This window comes from Pteronotus mesoamericanus, unplaced genomic scaffold (genome assembly GCF_021234165.1).
Source record: "Pteronotus mesoamericanus isolate MK-2021 breed Mesoamerican mustached bat unplaced genomic scaffold, CSHL_Meso_final contig_2, whole genome shotgun sequence".
In the NCBI taxonomy this organism is placed as follows: domain Eukaryota; kingdom Metazoa; phylum Chordata; class Mammalia; order Chiroptera; family Mormoopidae; genus Pteronotus; species Pteronotus mesoamericanus.
The window spans coordinates 22,462,621-22,484,881 of NW_026555084.1; the positions used below are offsets into that span (position 1 = coordinate 22,462,621).

Here is a 22,261-nt window from a genome sequence, read left to right on the forward strand (position 1 = left end):
ACAGGGTGAAGCACTGTGCTACAGTCAGGAACAATCTAGAGGTAGACACATAACTAGATCTTAAAAACAGTGTTTAGTTAAAAAAGTAAAAAACAACATGGGATTACAGCACAATACCATTTATGTAAATTAAAAATACCCATGAAGCACTAAACATAAGAATTTGTAAAAACAAAACAACCTGCATATCAAACAAAACAGAATGACTGCCCACAGGGCAAGCAGGGGAATCTGAAGAGGAATAAAAGGGAATAAGTAAAACGAGAAGAGACACAACGTCAAAGCACCAGCAATTGAGTATGATTAACTCAACCTTCCATGTGTGGGTCCAAAGGTATGAGACAGAGGTAGGAGTGACCAGAGCCTGAAGGAAGACCAATAAAGTGCTGTAGGAGTTCAGAGCAAGAAAAATATTCCTCAAGAGGACTCTTAAGTGCCCACAAAAGATGTGTATTTCTTTTTATCCTGACATCAGTTAAATGCTTTGTTAAATGTCAACGGATTAAATTCTAAACTGTAAATCTGCATAAGATAATTGAGTCCCCCTTTTTAGGATCTCTGTAGAACCAGTTACAACAAATAAGTTAGATGCAACAAATGGCTTCAGTCAACAAATTTATTTTAAAAATTGATTTTGAAAGACAAAGGTTGACACTACTTATATATCCTTTCCCATTGGAATATTCACAACTATATGTAATAAAGCTAAATAATGCTGGAAAACTGAGCATATCACTTTCACCTAGTTTCACATTTTGTTTATAGAGGTGATTCTGAGGTCTGTCAGGTACCACCTACAATCGCAAATTCTTGAAAATCAACAATAGATGTGAGATTAGTTGCCTAAATCAGGAGAACATGGGTCAAGATGGACAGAGCCTAGACAATGGTGCACATGGGTCATGAAAGAAAAGCATGTGATTAGGAAATATCTATCTATATATAGATACACTCTAGACAGTCATATATCTATATATATAGATATATGACACCTGGGTAAGATTTAAGAGCATGAATGTATTTTAAAAGGATACAGGTATAAGTAATAAAAAGATTTATTTAAAACACACAGAAGTCAAATGTTATAAGAATTTGAAAAGATGATTGCTAGAAGAGGAAAGTAAGAGAGTCTTAGAGAATAAGAACCCTTCCTTTATCCCTAATCACATATCCAACACTGATGTAATATGTAGGCTTAAGAGAAACAAAAGGCTCAAACATCAAGTTTCATCACTCAAAGAAACTTCTCTAGAGACATAAATGTGAAGTTTTAGAGAAAAAGTCACTTTAAGGAGAAAAATATAATAACATATCTTTAATAATTTAAGATAGGTTTTTCTATCCTGTAGATTCAGCATGCACTTTTATTATATCAACTAACTTTTCCTAATTCATACTGATATAACATTCTGTGATGCACATGAGTTATCCTAACATTACATCTTAATACAATGCATTATACAGTTTGATCCTGCATAAATAAATATTACTTTGGCAATGTCACTTGGCAGCCAGCAACCCCAAGTGCCCAAGTGTCTGTCTAGAGTGTTAACTTTTTCTCCTAACTAATAATTTAAAAAATGAAAGATTCCTTAAAAGGTAGTTCACTTTTATACTACTAAGTAATAAAACAAAGTGAATAAAATGAGTGGATTATGTAAGAAGGTATCTCAATAAGCAAAAATATGATTACTCACTTGAGTATCAATTAAAAATATCACTACTCAAACATTTCAGTTTACTTACATATTAAATTTAAATTTAAAATATTTTACTTTCTCTCTACACATACTTCACGTTTTTCCTAGTTTATTTCTTGGTTATTTTGTGGTCCGTGTTAATAATACATATTTCTAAAGATTTCTTACTTAGTACTAAATCTCCCTAGCCAAAGTTAGTACAGTCCTCTACAGGGTTTAGCCAAACAAGAAACAACAAAAACAGAGGTATTTGGGTTTCAATATTTTCCTATTCAATATTGGGTTTCAATATTGAACCTGAGCAACATAACTATCTGATGCTCATATGAGACCCAGATTCCTTAACAAGTACATGCTTAATTTGCTTTTTATTTGTTAAGATTACAAATGGCAGCCTTCATTTTCTGAAAAGTCTGAATAGCTATGTGTCCTGTGGAAAGCTGCTAGAATTAGCATAAGTCAGAGAGATGACAGACATTTTACCTGTATTTTTATCATATAAATTTGAAATTAACAGTTTAAAAATGAAATAATCCTTGGTGAAGGCCCTCAATACTCTAAATTACTAAAACTGACCTAATTTGAAAGAAGCCTCTGTTTGCTGTTTTAACAATTAGCCCTAACCAAGTTTTCTTAAAACACAGCATTAAAGATACTAATAGACACTAACACACCCCATTGTGATTTCAAAAATCTAGGACTGGATTATCATATACTGAATGAATTAGACTCATATATTTGTTCTTATGTAGATAACAAAGTACCTATCTTCTTATTTCAGAGAATTCAGACATAACTATATATGATGATCAAGTGAAGGTGGCTATTTATATCTACAGTGAAAAGACAGAAAAAAAATATCAAAGCTCATAAACTTGAGTCCTTTAAATAGTTCATACTCCTTAATATTTATTTGGATATTATTTATATACTCTTTGATAGTTATTTGTCTAGGTTCACATACTGACAGCTGTGAATCCACTATATTCTGCATTATGTGAAAGAAACTAAATTTAGGAATTCTTAAACTTCTCACTCACTGAATTGAATTGGCGTTACGAAGACTTAGTCTTATATTTTAATTTTCATATTATGAAATATGAAATATTTTCATTTTTCATATTACACTACTATTTAGTTAAAGAACTGTCAAATGGGAAATGAATGATGAATTTTCACTGCTTTAATTTAATCAAGAACTTAATTTGTTTCTTCATTTTTCACCCATGTTAGATAAAAACTACACCTTGCAGTATGGTAACAGGAAAATGAGAAGTATTTTTTCCTAGTATTTAATGTATTTTCTATTTTAAGCAATCTTTAAGAAATATTAGCATTTTCAGAATTACCTACCTCAATTAATCATGGGATTATGAATTCATTAATTAGATAATAAAATACCCATTTTAAGAAAAATAATTCAAAAGCTAACCTTTTTGTACTCCTGAAAGGGCAGGGGAGTTCTCCTGGGAAGTTCTGTCAGGCTCTTGGGGAGGTACAACCATGGCGAGTGTGTGCATTGGTACACGTGGAACCTAAAAAGTCAACTCAGAAAAAAATAATCTCAGACCAAAGAATAAGACAAAGGTCCACAGATTAAACAGAGATCCTGTTTTAGATTTTCTTCAAACCACCAAACTAACTTTTTTGTTTCTTAAAAAAAAAATCCCCCACTAAGGAATAATTTCTGAGAATACTGACTGGACAAATTCAGGCAATCTACAAATGATGAATGATTTAAAATACATGGAATTAATATTACTCTCTTGCCAAAGCCTTGCTAACTCCAATTAAGCTAGAAGTACAAGCCACATATCCTCTAGCCAATTTACCTTTGTTCAAATTTCACATGGGTCAAAAGAAAAAAAAATTCCACATATTTCCTGAATTGGGGTGTATTAGCAGTTCTCAGGATAATTTTGTAGACAAGAACTTAAGATATCACTGAACTCTGTATGCTTAGTATACTGTCAATATTCTCGCTGTATTTTTAGGTAGGTTTAAAAAATACCTTGATGAACTTTTGGTGCATATATCCTGGTTAACTGTACTTTGCTGGTTGACAGAGTAGTTATAACTAGGATAAATAACAGTGTCTTGGAAGGTATTAAGGGAAAAACTTTTCCTTAGTTCAAAATTATGCTTTATGCATTCATTAAAAAACAAACAATCCTAGCCCTGGCTTAGAGAATTGTCCCGATATGCCAAGGTTGAAGGTTTGATCCCTGGTCAGGACACATGTAAGACTCAACCAATGGGTGCATAAATAAGTGGAACAACAAATCAATGTTTCTCTATCACTTTCTCTCTCTTCTCTCTAAATCAATAAATAAAAAGTTAAAAAAAAAAAACAACAAAACCCTAAAGACCTAGTTGTAGTAAGATGACAACTTGGAATATTTGTATTTATATTTGGTATTGTTGGTTTTTTTTTTTTAAAAACAGTTTTTAGTAAATAAGATAAAAATTTCCCATGCTTTAAGGAAAATAAACCCTAGATAATTTCCAATCATGTTTATCTCTATATATAAAAGAGAAAAAAACAATATTTCAAGAACAGTTATATTTACAAATAAGCTCTGTTTTACTTTACCTGAGATTGATCTTGAGAAGGTGGAGTGAGCAGAGATACATCTGTAGTAGGAACTGACAGAATGTTGTTTGGATAATCCAACAGATAAGAAACAACATTAGTATGGCCACCTTTTGCAGCTTCAATGAGCATTGTTGAGCCATCCTGAGAAACAATGACACAATTATTTGTAAATTTCTTCTTATATGATTACTATACATATTTAATTTCTTAGCAACTCACATAAAATCAAAACTCATTTAAAGAGTATGAATATTAAGCACTAAGAGATCAGACAAACTTATATTGTATTAGAGGACACCTATTTAATTAAAGCTTTTGGCCTGAATGATGTATTTGGGGAAGAACTAGATTTTAAAAGTAGAACGAAAACTTACTAAAACAGAAAGATAGGAATGCAAAAGAATAGTACATGAAACCCAGGAAAAAATATTTAGAGAAAATATAATATTAACTTCTTCAGCCATCATAGCACATATTCAAAATACTATAAATATCAAATAAGACTGAAAAGACCTCGGGTACTTTGGAAGTAACTACAAATTCAAAGCTCTATAATGGAGAGCAACTGGGGGTAATATAGAAAAAGAATATGCCACGTGATAAATCAAAACAGCCATTTGGAATTAAGATAATTCTGAATAATAAAATGAAGCAAAGACGTTTATATAAACTGTACTTGCAACTTGTCAAATTCACAACAGTGCCTATTACCCAGAGCAAGAACTCTAAAATTTAAGAATAATTAAGAAGTTCTTTCTCAATATACTTTAACAGCTATGTATACATTATTTATTTATTCACTTATTTTAAAGTAGAATACCTTGAGTCGATGAGTAGGGTCAGCTCCATGAGCCAAGAGTAGTTCAACAACTGCCAGGTGACCTCCTGCACATGCCAGCGACACCACTGTATGATCATTATTGGCTGTAGCTCTATTCACATTGGCACCTTCAAAGAGAAATACGCAGCAATTTTACCAAAGGTTGAAATCAAGCCAGTTCACAGGCGGTATCACTGTAAACACCTTTTTTAACTATAATATACAAAAAGCACATAAATAATTATTGTACAGTTTGAAAAACTTTCACAAAGTGAACATACCTGTGTCACCAGCACCCAGATCAAGAAACAGAACATTATCCGCATACCAAAAGTCCCACCTTGTGCCCTCTTTCAGTCAGTACCCACCCCTCCAACAGTAATTATTATCCTGACTTCCACACTGGTTTTAATTTTTGAATTTTATATGAATGAAGTCATGCAATGTACTCTTTTGTTTGTATCTGGCTTCTCTCACTCAGTATAGTATTTGTGAGATTCATCCACATTGTTGCACATGGTTGTAGTTCGTTCATTCAATACCACTTTTAAAATGGAAAATCTAGAAGACTAAGACTAATAAATATATATATAGGTTAACATAAGCATCAAATAATAGCATTGTATGTAACTTTCAAAATGTTTCAAAAACATTTTTGATCTATTTCTAGAATGTAGCAAATACAGCTGGGTCTCAAAGTAGAGAAAACAGATTTTTTTTTAAAAAACCAGATTTAGGAAAAATATAATTCTTCAAATTGTGTATATTAAGAGTCAGAGGGATCTGGATATGAAGAGAAGACAAGATTATCCAAATATGTTATCTGAAAGGCTATTTTAGTAAAGTGCTCAATAGCTTTGTACAATATGACCTGAAGCAAACCTAAACACAAAATTTTTCTTAGCCTCTTTTTGAAAAACTGTTTGTGGCCCCTGGGAAAACAGTACTGATTTTTAGTTCAACTACCTTTCACAGACCTCAAAGGGCTAAAGTAAATAGTTAAGACTATAGCAATATTCATTTTTCCTTCTTTCTTAACTTCAAGCTTATATTATGAACAGAAAAATAAACCTATGGGTGAAACTGTTACTAATTTATTTCATTTTCAGAAATATCCAGCTGAACCTAACTTGGGGAAGGCAAGGCACATCAATGAACATCTTTACATTATTGATATAAGATTATTTTTAAAGTTGTTAATAAATTTAGATGGTAGGACTATTTAGCAGTTACTACATTCTAAGAAGGCTACAATCAATGTGTTCCTATTCCTTATGAGTCTGATTATATGCTTGGCAGGGCAGTTTTTGGGAATGAAAAGGAGCACGAGAGAACTTCAACGGTTATCCATCTGTTTATTACTTCTCTGTGATTGAGGTAAATAATTTTCACAGAATATGTTATAACACTATGTAAAGAGAGGTCTTATTTGGTAGCAGAAATATGATATGAAGACAATAAACCTTGTTTATCCAATTAAAAATATTTTATATTAAAAATAAGAAAATATTATACTGCATTCTTAGTGGTACAAAATGTCAGAATTTTATAACAGAGCTATAAAATTTTTATTTTAATAAAATGACATCACTTAAGTGGAGCTTCCTTGCATTTTACGATCCTATACTAGAATTTTTCATTAGATGCCAGAGTACCTCTAATAATATAATACAAAGTTAGACAGAACCAAATGAAATTGCTGGTATTATATACCATTTTTATGTATAAAATGACAATTTTATATGGTTCAACTAAAATGGGTTCAACAGTGTTTTACTTTTCTATAGTAAATAGTATTGAACTACCTCTTCATCTATCATTTGAATTTCTTTGCCTAAATTTAAATGAATATACTAATAAATAATACCCTTGTATACTTAATCCAACTGTCCCATAAACAACAGTAGCAGACTTTCCCCCTTCTACCCACTTCCCCATTTCCAGCAGAACTGCCTTATCATTTGCTAAACCATACTCTATCTACTAAATATAGCTGGACATTTACATTTGGCTTTTACAATTTTTGGGAGTAACCATCTACTACTTGGTTGATTAAAAACTTCAAACTCAAAACTAATAAAGATCAACCCTAGTAGGTACCTTAGGAACTCTATGATTACTAAATAACATACAGCAACAAAAGACTAGAATATAGCACTTATGCTGCAGGCAAAGTGGCTTTAACATAAATTGCAACAGTTTAGGATTTTCCTTTAGAAACTGCATCCGTTTGGAAATGATCACTTGTACTTTCTTTACCTTTGCTAATAAGAAACTGCACAGTGCACAAATGACCAGCTCTTGCAGCTTTCATCAAGGGTGTTCTTCCACCTTCAGATTCATGTTCCTATTAAAGAAACAAAAATAATCCATCAGTAACAATTAATTAACCATCTATTTTAAATACTTAGTGCCAATGACATAGACATAATGAAGGTTTAATACTTATACAACCTACCTCCATTCCTCCAAAATACAGGATTAATTTCAGTCCACACTAGATGGTGTAACCTTTTCAGGTCAAGTTCAATATTGCATACCAAACAATAACCATTAAAGAAAACACTTAGGTTTAGGTTTGATCCCCAAAGAGAAATCACTACATTTTAAAAAAGATTTATTTATTTTTAGAGAGATAAGAAGGGAGGGAAAAGGAGAGGGAGAGAAACATCCATGTGTGAGAGATACATTGACTATTTGCCCCTCGCAAACCCCCACTGGGGACCTGGCTCACAACCCAGGCATGTGCCCGGACCAGGAATCCAACCGATGACCTTTCAGTTTCCTGGCTGGTGCTCAATCCCCTGAGCCTCAGCATCCAGGGCCATATTTTTCTTTTTATTCCTAAGATTAAAAAGATGTTTTCCTAACTATTCATCTGAACTGTGAGAAAGGAGCCTTAGTATTGTGAGGTTATTAGGAAGATCTTGATCTTCTATCATAAGCCAATAAGAACTCTATCATAGAATAAAAACCAATCCCTGAAAACACTATGGTATTTCAGCAGTAAGTAAAAAGGAGAACACAAAACACACCAATGAGCAGATATTTCTTAGAGTAGAAATTAAATATCTGAAATCAAAGGCAAAAGAAACAATTTTATAATAGCATAAAGATTGTTATTATTCTTTCTAGGAAGTTGCCAGCAAGAGGAATGAATGATTAACAGCTTCCAAGCATCCTAATATCAAACGCCACTACGAGGAGTATACTTGCATGGTAAGTAGCACTTAACACTGTGTATGCAAACACATTAATTTCTGTTGTTCTGATCCTCTTTTGTAACTAAGAAATACTTGATAAAGAACAGTGATTAAGTCAGGCTTTATTTCAGCTCTGTTCTAATTAACAGAATCTTTTAGCTACCACACAGTCAATTTAAAAATTGTGTGCTCTGCCAAAAGGATACAATTTACTCTATTTACAGGACTATATCTGATCTACAACTCAGGCAAACTAACAATGAGAAATAAGATTGTCAACTCAATGGAAATGTTATAGTGGCCTGCAGTGACAGGAATTGCACTCTAAAAGAGATTTTAAAAATCTTGATGATGTAGAATCTTTCAACTTCTATACAAATCAGTTTATACTTTGACTTTTGTTTATAAAAGTAGGTGTACAGTTGTGAATACATTAAGTTTATTCTTGTACTATTATTTAATTGTATTATTTTTCATATGAACAGCTATAAACCTACTTTTACCCCACTCTGTATACTGATTAGACAACAACCTTTATTAACTCGAAGGTATGGAAGAATGAATAGATAATACCAACATAATCTGGCTTACAGAATGGATTTTGAATTTACAGTCAAATGTAGGTATAAATCTAAGATTCTGGTAATTCAAACTAAACAGAATATACACCATGAAAATTTTACTCAGAAAGACCTAGAAAGTTGTCCAGTTTTTCATCTAACTTATTTCTGAATTTATCATTACAACTAACAACACACTGGAAATAAATTACTCTTTTAGCAACTTATTTCCCTTCTTGCCTCAGGGCCTTTTTGTTCAAGCTGTTGTTTTCTTCCCCATCATACTTGCCTATTAGCTCTTTTTCATCCTTCACATTAAGTGTTATATCCTCAAGGAAGACATCCCTGAACTTTTTAACTAGATCGCTCTTTTTATTATTGACTTACAGCTTATGAACCACCTTTTCAAAAGTTCCAATCATATATTAATTTATGTAACTATTTGGTTAACATGTTTCTGCCATTTAAATGTAGGCTCCATGAGAATAGCAATTGCATCCATTTTTGAGTACCACTATAAACCTAATATCTAAAACAGTAAGGGCCTGAATATTGTTTACCAAGAAGGAATCTAAGCATAACTGATCTCTTAAATCTTCCCTTTTATAGTTTGAGGTTTTAATTTTCTACTAAGTAAATAAGAAAAAGGCAAGTTAAAAAGAGTAGTACCTAAACTTAGAGTAAGACTTTCATTACCTGCATTATGTACATTATTAAAGCATGGGTGGGCAATACCAATGTCACTTTTCCTTTTTCTTTATCTCTTAAGCCTTGCTGTGACATCCATCAACATAACTAAATCTCAAAGACAAAAGACTTTGAAGGTCCTACTTTAGAATAAACTTTTAAAGTACTCATACAGGTAACTGTTAGCTCTGTGTATTTTAAATGTTAGCTGATAAAATAAATCAGAAAGTGCTGTCCAAAGACCAAATCAAATTTCAAATTTCAACATACTAAAGAAATTTTTAAATGAACGGTCTGAAAACTGTTTATTTTCCTCCCTAAAAATATTCATTCTTTGGTTTTGAACTATATAATTACATTTGAGAAACAATGCTATGATTTTATAATGTATTAATATTTCATGTCTCATTATGTATATTCCACATTATTTGTACCAAAATATCTGACCACTAAATCCTTTCAAACTAGGAGTCAGATTTGTATATATTACTTATGAATGTTGCATTTATTAGTATAGCCAGTATTTGTTCAGGATCAATAAAATTTCAGGATATACATAGACAAAGAAAATTATTTTCCAAGGTTATAAACTTAGATATTGTGTAGTTTAACATTTTTTTCCTAAGCAGCCCAAGTGTCCATCAATAGATGAGTGGATAAAACAACTCTGGGACATTTACACAACAGAATACTACTTGGCCATAAAAAAGAAGAAAATTTACCCTTTGCAACAGTGTGGATAGACCTGGAGAACATTATGCTAAGTGAAATAAGCCAGTCAGAAAAAGACAAATACCACAGGATTTCACGCGTATGTATAATCTAATGAACAAACTGAGCTAACAAGGAAAATGGGGGCAGACTTACGGATGGAGAGCAGCTAGTGGGGGTAGGGGGAGGTGAGGGCAGGGAGGGATTGAGCAAAAAGGAAAAAAGACTCATGGACGTGGACAACAGTGTGATAACTGCAGGCAGCGGGGCAGGGGTGGATGGTGGTATAAGGGGGATAAAGGATAATGGAAAAAAATACAATAAAGATTAAATAAAAAACATTTTTTCTCTTTTCTTGGGAACAGTTGGAATAATATAGGGATTATCTATTCCTTGAATATTTGGTGAAGCCTATAAATCCATCTGGCTTCTTACCTTCATTGGATGGCTGACTTTAAATTACTGATACAATTTGTAATACGGTTATTGTTCTACTGAGGGTTCCTATTCTTGAGCCAATTTTGACCATTTATAGATTTACAAGAAAACAGCATTAATTTCATGCTAAGTATTCAAATTTATTGATTGTTCGTATGATTGTCTTGCAAATCTTAAAGATTTCTACTGTATCAAGTCTATGATTTACCTGTGCCTTTCCCCATTTTGGAAAAAAGAGTTTGGCTTATTTGATTTATTTCAGTAGTTTTTTTTTTAATCAGCTTTTAATTTTGCTTTCACACATTTTTTTCCTTTCTATCCTTATTTTTGTTTTCTATTAACTTTTGCTTTTATCTTCCTTCTTTGCTGCTCTTCTATTAGCTTACTTTACTCTCATTACACACACACAGAGACACACACACAATTTTCCTTCTACAGACCACTTCAGTTGTATCCTCGTACCCAAGTTTTGATGTGTAGTTTTTGTGAGAATCTCTACTTTGTAATTTTGCTTTTTTAAGTAACAAATTATGTAAAAGTATTTTTGATTTCCTAGATGTATAGGATTTTTTTAAAAAAAGATTTTATTGCTGATTTGTAATTTTAAAGCAATGGAGATCAGATAATGTAGACCATATGATTAAGGAGTTTGTTTTAAAAGCATTTTGTGGCCTTCAACATGGAAAATTTTTATACATGTTCCATGTATTGAAAAAGAACACATAGCCTATTAATTTATTTAAAAGAGGAAACCTGATTTTTCTATTTTTTAAAAAATAGATTTTATTTATTTTTAGAGAAGGGGAAGGGAGAATGAGGAGAGAAACATCAGTTTGTGAGTGAAACATACCAGGAATTCAGCCAGCTACCTTTCAGTTTGTGGCGCGATGTTCAACCCACTGAACTCCAGTCAGGGAGATTTTTCTATTCTTAACTATAGTTTTATGCTTGATCTATTAGTTTCATGGAAGTATGAAAAATTTTATCACAACAAATGTAAATCAAATTTTCTTGTAATTTTATAATTTTCTCTTTTATTTGGAGCGTAGATCGTCAGTTATTGATAGTGATTGTTGTATTAGTTGAAGGAGCATTCAACTATCTCTAAAAATGTTTTTAGCTTCAATTTCCATTTTGTCTGATGTTAATATTGCCTTACATAGTTTTTCTACCACTTTCTCAACCTTTCCCTTTCATTTTGCTTTAGGCTTGTCTCCTGAAAACAGAATTTGCTAAATTTTGAATCCAATTCAAAAGTCTCTGCCTTTTAACAAATGAGTTCATTAGGTTTATGTTTGTTCTAATTACTAATCTGTTTTTCTTACAAAGGCTTTAAAGCTATTTAGTGTCTGATCCTCCTCTCCTGAACAACACCAGGCCTGTAGAATGGCTTTTAACCTTCTAACATATACTTCTGAATTTCATGTTATTGCTGTCTGGAATTTTAGTACTACTTTTGTTCTTATCATAGAAATAAAGGGTTTATACTAAAAAATTTTTATTTATGTTTTTACCCATTTATCTGCTTACCATAGCTTCTTGCATCCCAGGCCTTCCTCCAGGGTTCATTTTTCTCCTTACTCTTCTCCTTACAAATCTTTAAATAAGGGTCTTAGGTGGTAAAGCCTTTTATTCTTTGTAGATCTGAAAATATGCTTATTTTTCCTTCTCTGGAATGGTAGGTGAGTACAAATTTCTATATTTTGGGCTTTTTCTCTTGATATTTTGGGGATATTAACCCCCACTACCTTCTGTGATTATTATTTTAGACATCAATCAATGCTTTATTAAGGCTCAGCGTAATCTGCCACAGTTCACTTTTGGGTGACACTGAGATGGACACTGTTTAAGATTCTGAGCCAGTCAATTGTGCTCTACCACATCCACCACGCAAGATGAGGGTGGTATTACGCAGGTAACTTGGGGAACCTCAGCAGGGTGGGTGGCAGGATGTGATTATTACTGTTAATGAGAATCTGCTGTCAAAGATTTTATTATTGTTCCTTTGTAAATAATGCATTTTTTCCTCCAGGAGCTTTTGAGACATTTTTCTTTATCCTTAAAATTCTAGTTTAATTTGTTCTGCTTAGTGGTTATTTTTTCAACCAAGGATTCATATCTGGCTTAAATGCTTGAAAACTCTACATCATTATTTCCTTAAACATTGCCTCCATTTTCTATTTCTAACCTCTCCTTCAGGAACTTCAAATAGATGTTTGGTGGGGCTTCTCAATCTATCCTTTTTTTCTCAGCTTCTCTTCATATTTGAGCTATACTACTGTGTTATTTCTTGTTTTATACTGATTCACTAAGTCTTTATTCTATTGTATTCAATATACTGTTTATTCATATATTGAGCTTTTTGTTTTTTTAAATCCTCACCTTCAGTACATTTATTCATTGCTTCTAAAGAGAGAGGAAGTGGGGGGAGAAAGAAATGTTGACATAAGAAACATTGATTGGTTGCCTCCAATACATGCCCCTACCAGAGATCAAACCTGTAACCTAGGTTACGTGCCCTGTCTGGGATTGAATTTGCAACCTTTCAGTTTACGGAATGAGGCTCCAACCAAGCCATACTAGCCAGGGCTATATATTGAGTTTTTATTTCCACAATTTTGCCCCCAAAGCTTATATTTGCTTTATTTCACCTGTTTTTAATTCATAATTATCATCTTTTGTTGTCTCACATCATTTTACAGCTATTGGTCATAGTTTAAAAGAAGGGTGTTTAAAATTTTCAAGATTAAAAGTCTTTTATGTCAATTTCCTTGGGCATGAAGTCTCCTGTTTTGCTCCTTTTTGTGTGCTTGCCTTTTGTCTACCTCTCAATATAAATTTGCACTTGAGCTTTATAATTTATTTGAATAAGCTTTTTTTGCATAAGCCTATTTTCTTTTATTTCCATCCACAAACTTATTTCTTCTCATCAGATCGTTTGCCAGGTGCTTCAGTCTGGCCCTTTAATTCCATTTCAGATCTTGTATTGGTAGCTTCAGTTTCTGGTCTCATGGAATTAATTCAGTTCTGCTCACTACGTCAAAGAATGGTGTTCTCCAAGTTTAAGTTACTGCTGTCTTTTTTTCTCCTCTCTCCCAGGAACAATTAAACTAATTTCTAACTGCAACTGCGGGAAGCTGCTTGGAGCTTTTTTTCTGTCTTAGTTCACAGGTAGGACAGTAAGGTCCCAGTTCCTTGCTTCATTCAAGTAGACACAATCTATTCTGCTCCATGTGAGATGTGTTCGGTCCCTATATCCCCATAGAGGTTGAAATCCCAGTCCCACTGGCGATGTTTTTTTAGCCTGAATTCTTCTTGGGCCTACAGCTTCAACCGTGGATCCATGATCCACTTCTAGTCCAGAGAGTTCTTTAGTCTTGTTTACGGGTGTAGCTACATATTTTCCAGTTTAGTTTGTTTCTCTTCCATATATTATTTAATATGCCTACGTGCTTGAAATGATAGAGGGCAGAGAAGTTTCAAAAAGGTAAATCAACTTTACCTTCATGACTGAAAGTCATTTGTACTTATGTTTAAACAACCTTGAGATAGCTGAAAGGACTCATTCAACATACAACCTAAAAAAAAAGAACGTGGCTTTTTATAAAAAAAAGAACACATTAGAAATTTTGTGTATTTCAGATAGTTTTAGATCAAGAAAAAATGGGTAAATTTTCAAGTTTTGAGTAGTAAAATGCAACAATATGTATATATATTATTCCTTAACAAAGCGTTATCATTTAAAAAGTGAAAGGTCTTATTTAAAAAGTATTAAGGTAAGCTAGTCACTAACACATGAAATATATTGATAAGTGGATAATTAGAGCTCATAAGCCCCCCCAAAAGCTTATCCATGTAAAATACACTACAAAGTTCTAGTTCTCATAAGTAAGTACTATGAGAAGAAAAGTGCAGTTTTTTCTATTTGGTTTTAGGTTACAAAATTCAATTTTACAGTATGTCTGTTGTCTTCAAAACAAATTTATTTCCTTTAAAATCATAGTCACGGGCATGCAAGGCATATTTATAAGGATTCTAACTATATCACAGAGGTAATGTTTTCTTGGATTTGGAGAACACTGGGAGAAGGACCAGAATCACAAGAGAGGGGAAGTAGAGGGTTTTGTTTTATTTTTTCCATTGTTAAAGATTTTATTTATTTATTTTTAGAGAGAGGTGAAGGGAGGGAGAAAGAGAAGGAGAGAAACATCAAAGTGTGGTTGTCTCACACACGCCCCCAACTTGGGACCTGGTCCACAATCCAGGCATGTGCCCTGACTGGGAACTGAACTAGGGATCCTTTGGTTCGCAGGCCAACACTCAATCCACTGAGCCACACCAACCAGGGCATGTTTTATACTGTATACATACTAGACTCACAGGGGTGTCCAGCATTTTGGCACCTCTGGGCCACAATGGAAGAACAGTTGTCTTGGGCTACACATTAAATACACAAACACTAAGAAAAACTGATGAGCAAAATAAGGTTTTAAGTGAATTTATGATTTTGTGTTGGGCTGCATGCAGCCTATGGGCTGAGGGCTGACACTCCTGTGAGGATTCTGATAGTCTACCTTTCAGGGTACATTCTTCCAGCCTACCATTGTATACTTATCATTACTTTAGTGATCTACTGTTACTGATGATGTTCATATCCCTTGGGAGAATTGAGATGGAAAAGAGATTAAGAGGCACCGTTCTAGGGTTTTTGCTTAGCTTAGTTTCTAAATATCACAAGTAACAAAGAAAACCAAGCTTACTCAGTTTGGATGAAGGAAGAATGACTGGTTATAAAGCAAAGATGGAAAAAGAACAGAACTCTACAATGATGCAAAATAATCTGTACAGACTCTAGCAATGCCTCCAAGTGTGGAATATGGAGGGCTTGTCATCAGAATATCCTGGGATATTAGCTAAAATGCAGACAGTCATTTCAAATATGTTGAATATGAACCTCTAAAAGTGGGGTTGCAAACCTCATTTTAAAAGGCATCCCATCAAGATTTGCTTTACATATTTAGGTGCTCCTATATTGGGTACATAAATGTTTACTAGGGTTATATCCTCTTGTTGGATTGTTCCCTTTATCAATATGAACTATAACCTTGGTTTTAAAGCCTATTTTGTTGGATATAAGCACTACTATCTCATCTTTTTTCTTTTCCATTTACATGAAATATCTTTTTCCTATTCTTTACTTCCACTTTGTGCATTATCTTTTGATCTGAGGTGGGTCTCTTGGAGGCAGCATACATGGGTCTTGTTTTCTTATCCATTCAACTACCCTATGTCTTTTGGTTGGAGCATTTAAGCCATTTACATTTAAGGTGACTATTGATAGATATATATGTAGCACCATTTTATTGTTAAGATAGACTTCACCTCTCTCTCTTTTTTTCTTTTTTCTTTCTCTTCTTCTTCCTAAAGCAAGCCCTTTAACATTTGTTGCAGTACTGGTTTGGTGTTAACCTACTCCTTTAGCTTTTTCTGGTCTGGGAAGGTCCCTATTTCTCCTCTGATTTTAAATGATGGCCTAGCTGGGTAAAATAGCCTTGGTTGTAGGTCCTTACTTTTCACCACCTTGAATATTTTACACCACTCCCTTCTGGTCTGAAATGTTTCTGCTGAGTAGTCAGATGCCTGTTTAATTGGTGCTCTCTTGTAGGTAACTACCTGCTTCTCTCTTGTGGCTTTTAGGATTCTCTCCTTGTCTTTAAGCCTGGTCATTTTAATTATGACATGTCTCGGTGTAGGCCTCTTTGGGTCCAACTTGTTTGGGACTGACTCTCTGAGCTTCCTGGACATTATGTGGCTTTTCCTTCATCAGATTAGGGAAGTTTTCAGTCATTGTTTTTGCAAATAGGTTCTTGACCCCTTGCTCACTCTCTTCTCCTTCTGGTAATCCCATGATGTGGATATTATGTTTCATGTTGTCCAAAATGTTTCTTAAGCTCTCATTTCTTTTAATTCTTTTTCCTTTTTGCTGCTCTGACTGGGTGTTTTTTCTACCTTGTCTTCCAAAACAATGATTCTATCCTCTGCTTCATATAACCTACTGTTTATTCCTTCCAGTGAGATTATTTTGCATTCTTTATTTCTGATTAGTTCTATTTTATGGTTTCTATGTCTTTTTTCTCATGCTGTTGAGTATCCTTATAATCATTACTCTGAACCCTATCCGATAAATTGCTTGCCTCTATTTCATCTATTTCTTCTAGAGCATTTTAATGTTCTTCCATCTGGGGTCTGTTTCTTTGTCTTCCCATTTTTGCTGCTTCTTTGTATTTTCTACCTTAGTTGTTAAACTAATCAATTGCCAAGCCAATCAGTTGTTAATCTAATCAAGCTGTGATCAGCAGTCTGGCTTAAGCACCACAAGGGGAGGCAGAATAATTACTGAGGGCAGGGCTTTTGCTTCCCCTCACCCTGATACCACTAGGAAAGGAGTGCTTTGCCTGAGAAAGATGACTTCTGCAGTATGAGGAATGACTCAGCACAGGGATCCAGGTAGCTGTTCTTTTAGTTCTCTCCCCAGAGTCACCAGCCCTAGACTCTCATCAAGTGTCTCTATTCCACTCTTCCCTCCCTCTGCCGGAGTCCGGGGTAGGGGGCTGCAAATGAAATCTTGTGCACTGGCCCTTTAAAAGTCTCTCTGCATCTCCAGCTGTCTCTCCCTGGTAGATAGGAACCCTGCTGCTTTTTCATACAGCTGGATATTATCTGAGTTCCTTTCTGGCTCTAGTGCTCTAGGCTGGGGAATGCAGCTTGGGATTTAGACCCTAACACTTCTCAGGGGGAATCCCCCGGCCACTGAACTATCCATCTGGAACCTCAGTGGCCGCCCGTGGGAGCCCAGCCAGCCCTTTCGCGCCTCCTCCGCACTGCCTACCAGTCTTGTGGTGAAGTGGTTTCTTCTGTCTGTCCTTGGTTATAAGGCTTCTCTCCAGCTAGTGGTCAGTTGGTTACTCTGGATGATTTCTCTACAATTAAGTTGTAATTCCAGATTGGTCCTGGGAGGAGGTTAGTGTAGCTTCCGGACATAAAAGGAGAGATCGACAGAAATACAGTCATAGTTGGGGATTTTAACACCCCACTGACTTCAATGGATAGATAGATCTTCCAGGCAGAAAATCAAAAAGGAGACAGCAGCTTTAAACAACACACTAGATCAAATGGATTTAATTGATATCTTCAGAGCATTTCACTCCAAAGCAACAGAATATACGTACTTTTCAAGTGCACATGGAATATTTTCTAGGATAGACCACATGTTAGGACATAAAACAAGTCTCAATAAATTTAAGAAGATTGAAATCATATCAAGCATCTTCTCTGACCACAATGTTATGAAACTAGAAATCAATCACAAGAACACTAAAAAACACACAAAGACATGGAAGCTAAATAACATGTCATTAAACAATGAATGGGTCAACAACAAGATCAAGGAAGAAATCAAAAGATACTTTGAAACAAATGAAAATGAAGACACAACATTCCAAAATCTGTGGGACACTGGGAAAGCAATTTTAAGGGGGAAATTCATAGCATTACAGGCCTATCTCAAAAAAAAAAAAGAAGAAGAAGAAAAGGCTCAAATAAGCTATCTAACTTCACACTTAAAGGAACTTGAAAAGAACAACAAACAAATTCCAAAGTGAGCAGAAGGAAGGAAATAATAAAGATCAGAGCAAAAATAAATGAAATAGAGTCTAAAAAAAAAAAAACCGATACAGAAGATCAATGAATCCAAGAGCTGGTTCTGTGAAAAGATAAACAAAACTGACAAACCTTTAACCAGACTCATTAAGAAAAAAAAGAGAAAGAACCCATACAAATGAAATCAGAAATGAAAGAAGAAAAATAATAACTGACACCAAACAAATACAAAGGACTGTTAAGAAAATATTATGAACAATCATATGCCAACAAACTAGACAACCTAGACAACGTGGATGAATTCCTACAAACATACAATCTTCCACAAATAAATCAGGAAGGATCAAAGAATCTGAATAGACAGATTATACCTAATGAAATTGAAGCAGTAATCAAAAAACTCCCAACAAACAAATGTCTGGGATCACATGGTTTCACAGGTGAATTTTACCAAACATTTCAAGAAGAGCTAACACCTCTCCTTCTCAAACTTTTTCATAGAATTCAAGAGGAGGGAAGTCTCCCAAGCTCACTTTATGAGGCCAGCATTATCCTAATTCCAAAACATAAAGACACTAAAAATAAAGAAAATTATAGGTCAATATCCCTGACAAACATAGATGTTAAAATTCTCAACAAAAGACTAGCAAACCAAATACAATGATGCACCAAAAAGATCATACACCCTGATCAAGTCGGATTTATTCTGGAAATGCAAGGTTGGTATAACATTCGCAAATCAATACATGTGATTTACCATATAAACAAAATGAAGGGTAAAGCCCACATAATCATATTAACAGATGCAGAGAAAGTTTTTGCTAAAACCCAAAACCCATTTATGATCAAAACTCTCAGCAAAGTGGGAATAAAGGGACCATTCATTATACCTAAACATAATAAAGGCCCTATATATGACAAACCTACTGCCAGCATCATACTCAACCAGCAAAAAGTTCAAGCGTTGCCCCTTAAGATCAGGATCAAGACAGGGATGTCCACTTTCACCTCTCTTATTCAACACAGTTGTGGAAGTCCTAGTCACAGCAATCAGACCAAAAAAAAAAAAAAAAAAAGAAATAAAGAAATAAAAGGCAACTAAGTGGGAAAGGAAGAAGTAAAACTGTCTTTATGTGCAGATGACATGATACTGTACATAGAGAACTCCAAAGATTCTACCAAGAAACTTAGAATTGATAAATGTCTTCAGCAAAGTAGAGGATACAAAATTAATATCCAGAAGTCAACTGCATTTTTATATGCCAATAAAGAACTAACAGAAAGGGAAATTAAGAAAACAATGGCATTCACAATTGCTACAAAAAGAGTAAAATACCTAGGAATAAACTTAACCAACGATGTAAAAGACCTATACTCGGAGAATTATAAGACACTGAAGAAAGAAACAGAAGAAGATACAAATAAGTAGAAGCACATACCATGTTCATGGATAGGAAGAATTAACATCATTAAAATGTCCATACTACTGAAAGCAATCTATAGATTCAGATTCCAATGACACATTTCACAGAACTGGAACAAATATTTCAAAAATTTATATGGAACCACAAAAGGCCTCTCTCATAGCAACAGTAATCCTGAGAAAGAAGAACAAAGTTGGAAGAATCACGCTGCCTAATGTCAAACTATACTATAAGGACATAGTAATCAAAACAGCCTGGTACTGGCATAAAAACAGACACACAGATCAATGGAACAGAATAGAGAGCCCAGAAATAAACACACAGTTTTACAGTCAATTAATGTTCAACAGAGGAAGCAAGCACATAAAGTGAGCTAAAGATAGCTTATTCAATAAATGGTGTTGGGAAAACTGGATATATACATGCAGAAAAATGAAACTAGACCACCTTATTACACCACACATAAGGATAAATTAAAAAATAGATCAAAGACTTAAATATTAGACCCAAAACCATAAAAATCCTAGAAGAAAACATAAGCAGCAAAATCTCAGATATTGCTCCTAAAATTTTTTTATCAGATATATCTCCCCAGGCAAGGGAAACAAAAGAAAAAATAAACAAATGGGACTACATCAAACTAAAAAAGTTTTTGCACAGCAAAGGAAACCATCAACAAAATAAAAAGACAACCCACTGAATGGGAGAACATATTTGCTGATATATCTGATAAGGGGTTAATATAAAAAATTTATAAACTACTTAGAAAACTCAACACCAAAAAAACAAACAGCCCAATTAAAAAATGCGCAAAGGACCTGAATAGACACTTCTCCAAAGAGGACATACAGATGGCCAACAGACATGAGAAAAGATGCTTAATGTCACTAATCATCAGAGAAATGCAAATTAAAACCACAATGAGATGCCATATCACACCTGTCAGAATGGCTATCATCAATAAATCAACAAACAACAAGTGCTGGCAAAGATGTGGAGAAAAGGGAACCCTTTTGCATCGTTGGTGGTAATGCAGATCGGTGCAGCCACTGTGGAAAGCAGTATGGAGATGCCTCAAGAAATTAAAAATGGATCTGCCTTTTCACCCAGTGATCCCACTTCTGGGAATATATCCAAAGGAACCCAAAACACTAATCTGAAAGAAAATAAGTACCCCTGTGTTCATTGCAGCGCTATTTAAAATTGCCAACACATGGAAGCAGCCCAAGTGTCCATCAGTAGATGAGTGGATTAAACAACTCTGGGACATTTACACAATGGAATGCTACTCAGCCATAAAAAAGAAGAAAATTTTACCCTTTGCAACAGTGTGGATGGACCTGGAGAACATTATGCTAAGTAAAATAAGCCAGTCGGAGAATGACAAATACCATTATGATTTATTTCACTCATATGTGGAATCTAACAAACAAACTGAACTAACAAGCAAAACAGAGACAGACTCAGATGGAGAGCAGATGACAGCTAGTGGGGGCAGGGTTGGGGGTGGAGGTATTGAGCAAAAGGAAAAAAGACTCATGGATACAGAGAACAGCATGGTGATTGCTTGGGGGAAGGGTTTAAGGGAACTAAATGATAATGGAAAAAATACAATAGAGGTTAAATTAAAAACTAATAATAATAAAAAGTACCCCAAGTTTTGAGACAGCTAGAGAGAGGGAGACAGAGACAGAGACACAGAGAGAGAGAGAGAGAGAGAGATTTATAGTCACATTACATTGAACAAATCCAGGAAGAAAGGAATATCTTATCTGAAGTAACACTCAAGCTTTGCATTCTAGATAGGAGCCTGAAGTACTACATAAACTGAGTAAAAGTTCACATTTTCACGTATTTTGTGAAATACATTGATTTTATTTCTTCAAATCAGAATATAAAAACTTCTTATTCAACAAGCCATTGATGAAAATATTTTAATAAGCATTATATTTAAGAGTGGCTTGATGCTGAAAAATTTATTTTAGGTGACCTAAGTTAATTGTCATCCAATCACAATTTATTTGTAATTTATATAAATTAAGCACTGCTCCTGAGTTTAAACAAATCTCTCTGGATTACAATGGATATTAACTGTGCTTGACTTTTAAAACCATCAGGCACAAATTCCACATATTTTTTCAAAAGAAAAGAAATGTTGCCTGTGAACAAGTATTCACCTTCTTAAAAACCAATTTCAGAATGAATAGGAGATAATTTTTAAAAAATTTAAGTTTATATAAATTAGGGCATGAATAATATAGTAAAAAATTAATTAATTTTTTTAATCTGAAGATTATATTAAAAAAATCCAATATGCCACCCTAAATCTAAGTTTCATACTTTTTTGATGCACAAAGTTGAATAGAAAGAATTTTACAATGGAACTTTTTTTCCTCTGGGGTATTTTAACTCTCCCAGTAAGGGAGAATACAAAAGAACTATCAGAGTAAGATTTATTTTCAC

The 22,261-nt window shown here is 33.9% G+C and overlaps 1 protein-coding gene across 3 annotated transcripts in view; it reads right to left on the reverse strand.

The window, feature by feature from the left end:
- ANKHD1 (ankyrin repeat and KH domain containing 1) overlaps positions 1-22,261 on the reverse strand; it is a 107,016-nt gene that overhangs the window by 32,045 nt on the left and 52,710 nt on the right. For all 3 annotated transcript variants that reach the window (XM_054568340.1, XM_054568339.1, XM_054568341.1), the window contains 4 exons: positions 7,376-7,463; positions 5,117-5,244; positions 4,294-4,437; positions 3,133-3,235 (listed from right to left, as the gene is read on the reverse strand). In XM_054568340.1, the coding sequence (XP_054424315.1) occupies positions 3,133-3,235; positions 4,294-4,437; positions 5,117-5,244; positions 7,376-7,463 (463 nt within the window). The remainder of the gene's footprint in view (positions 1-3,132; positions 3,236-4,293; positions 4,438-5,116; positions 5,245-7,375; positions 7,464-22,261) is intronic.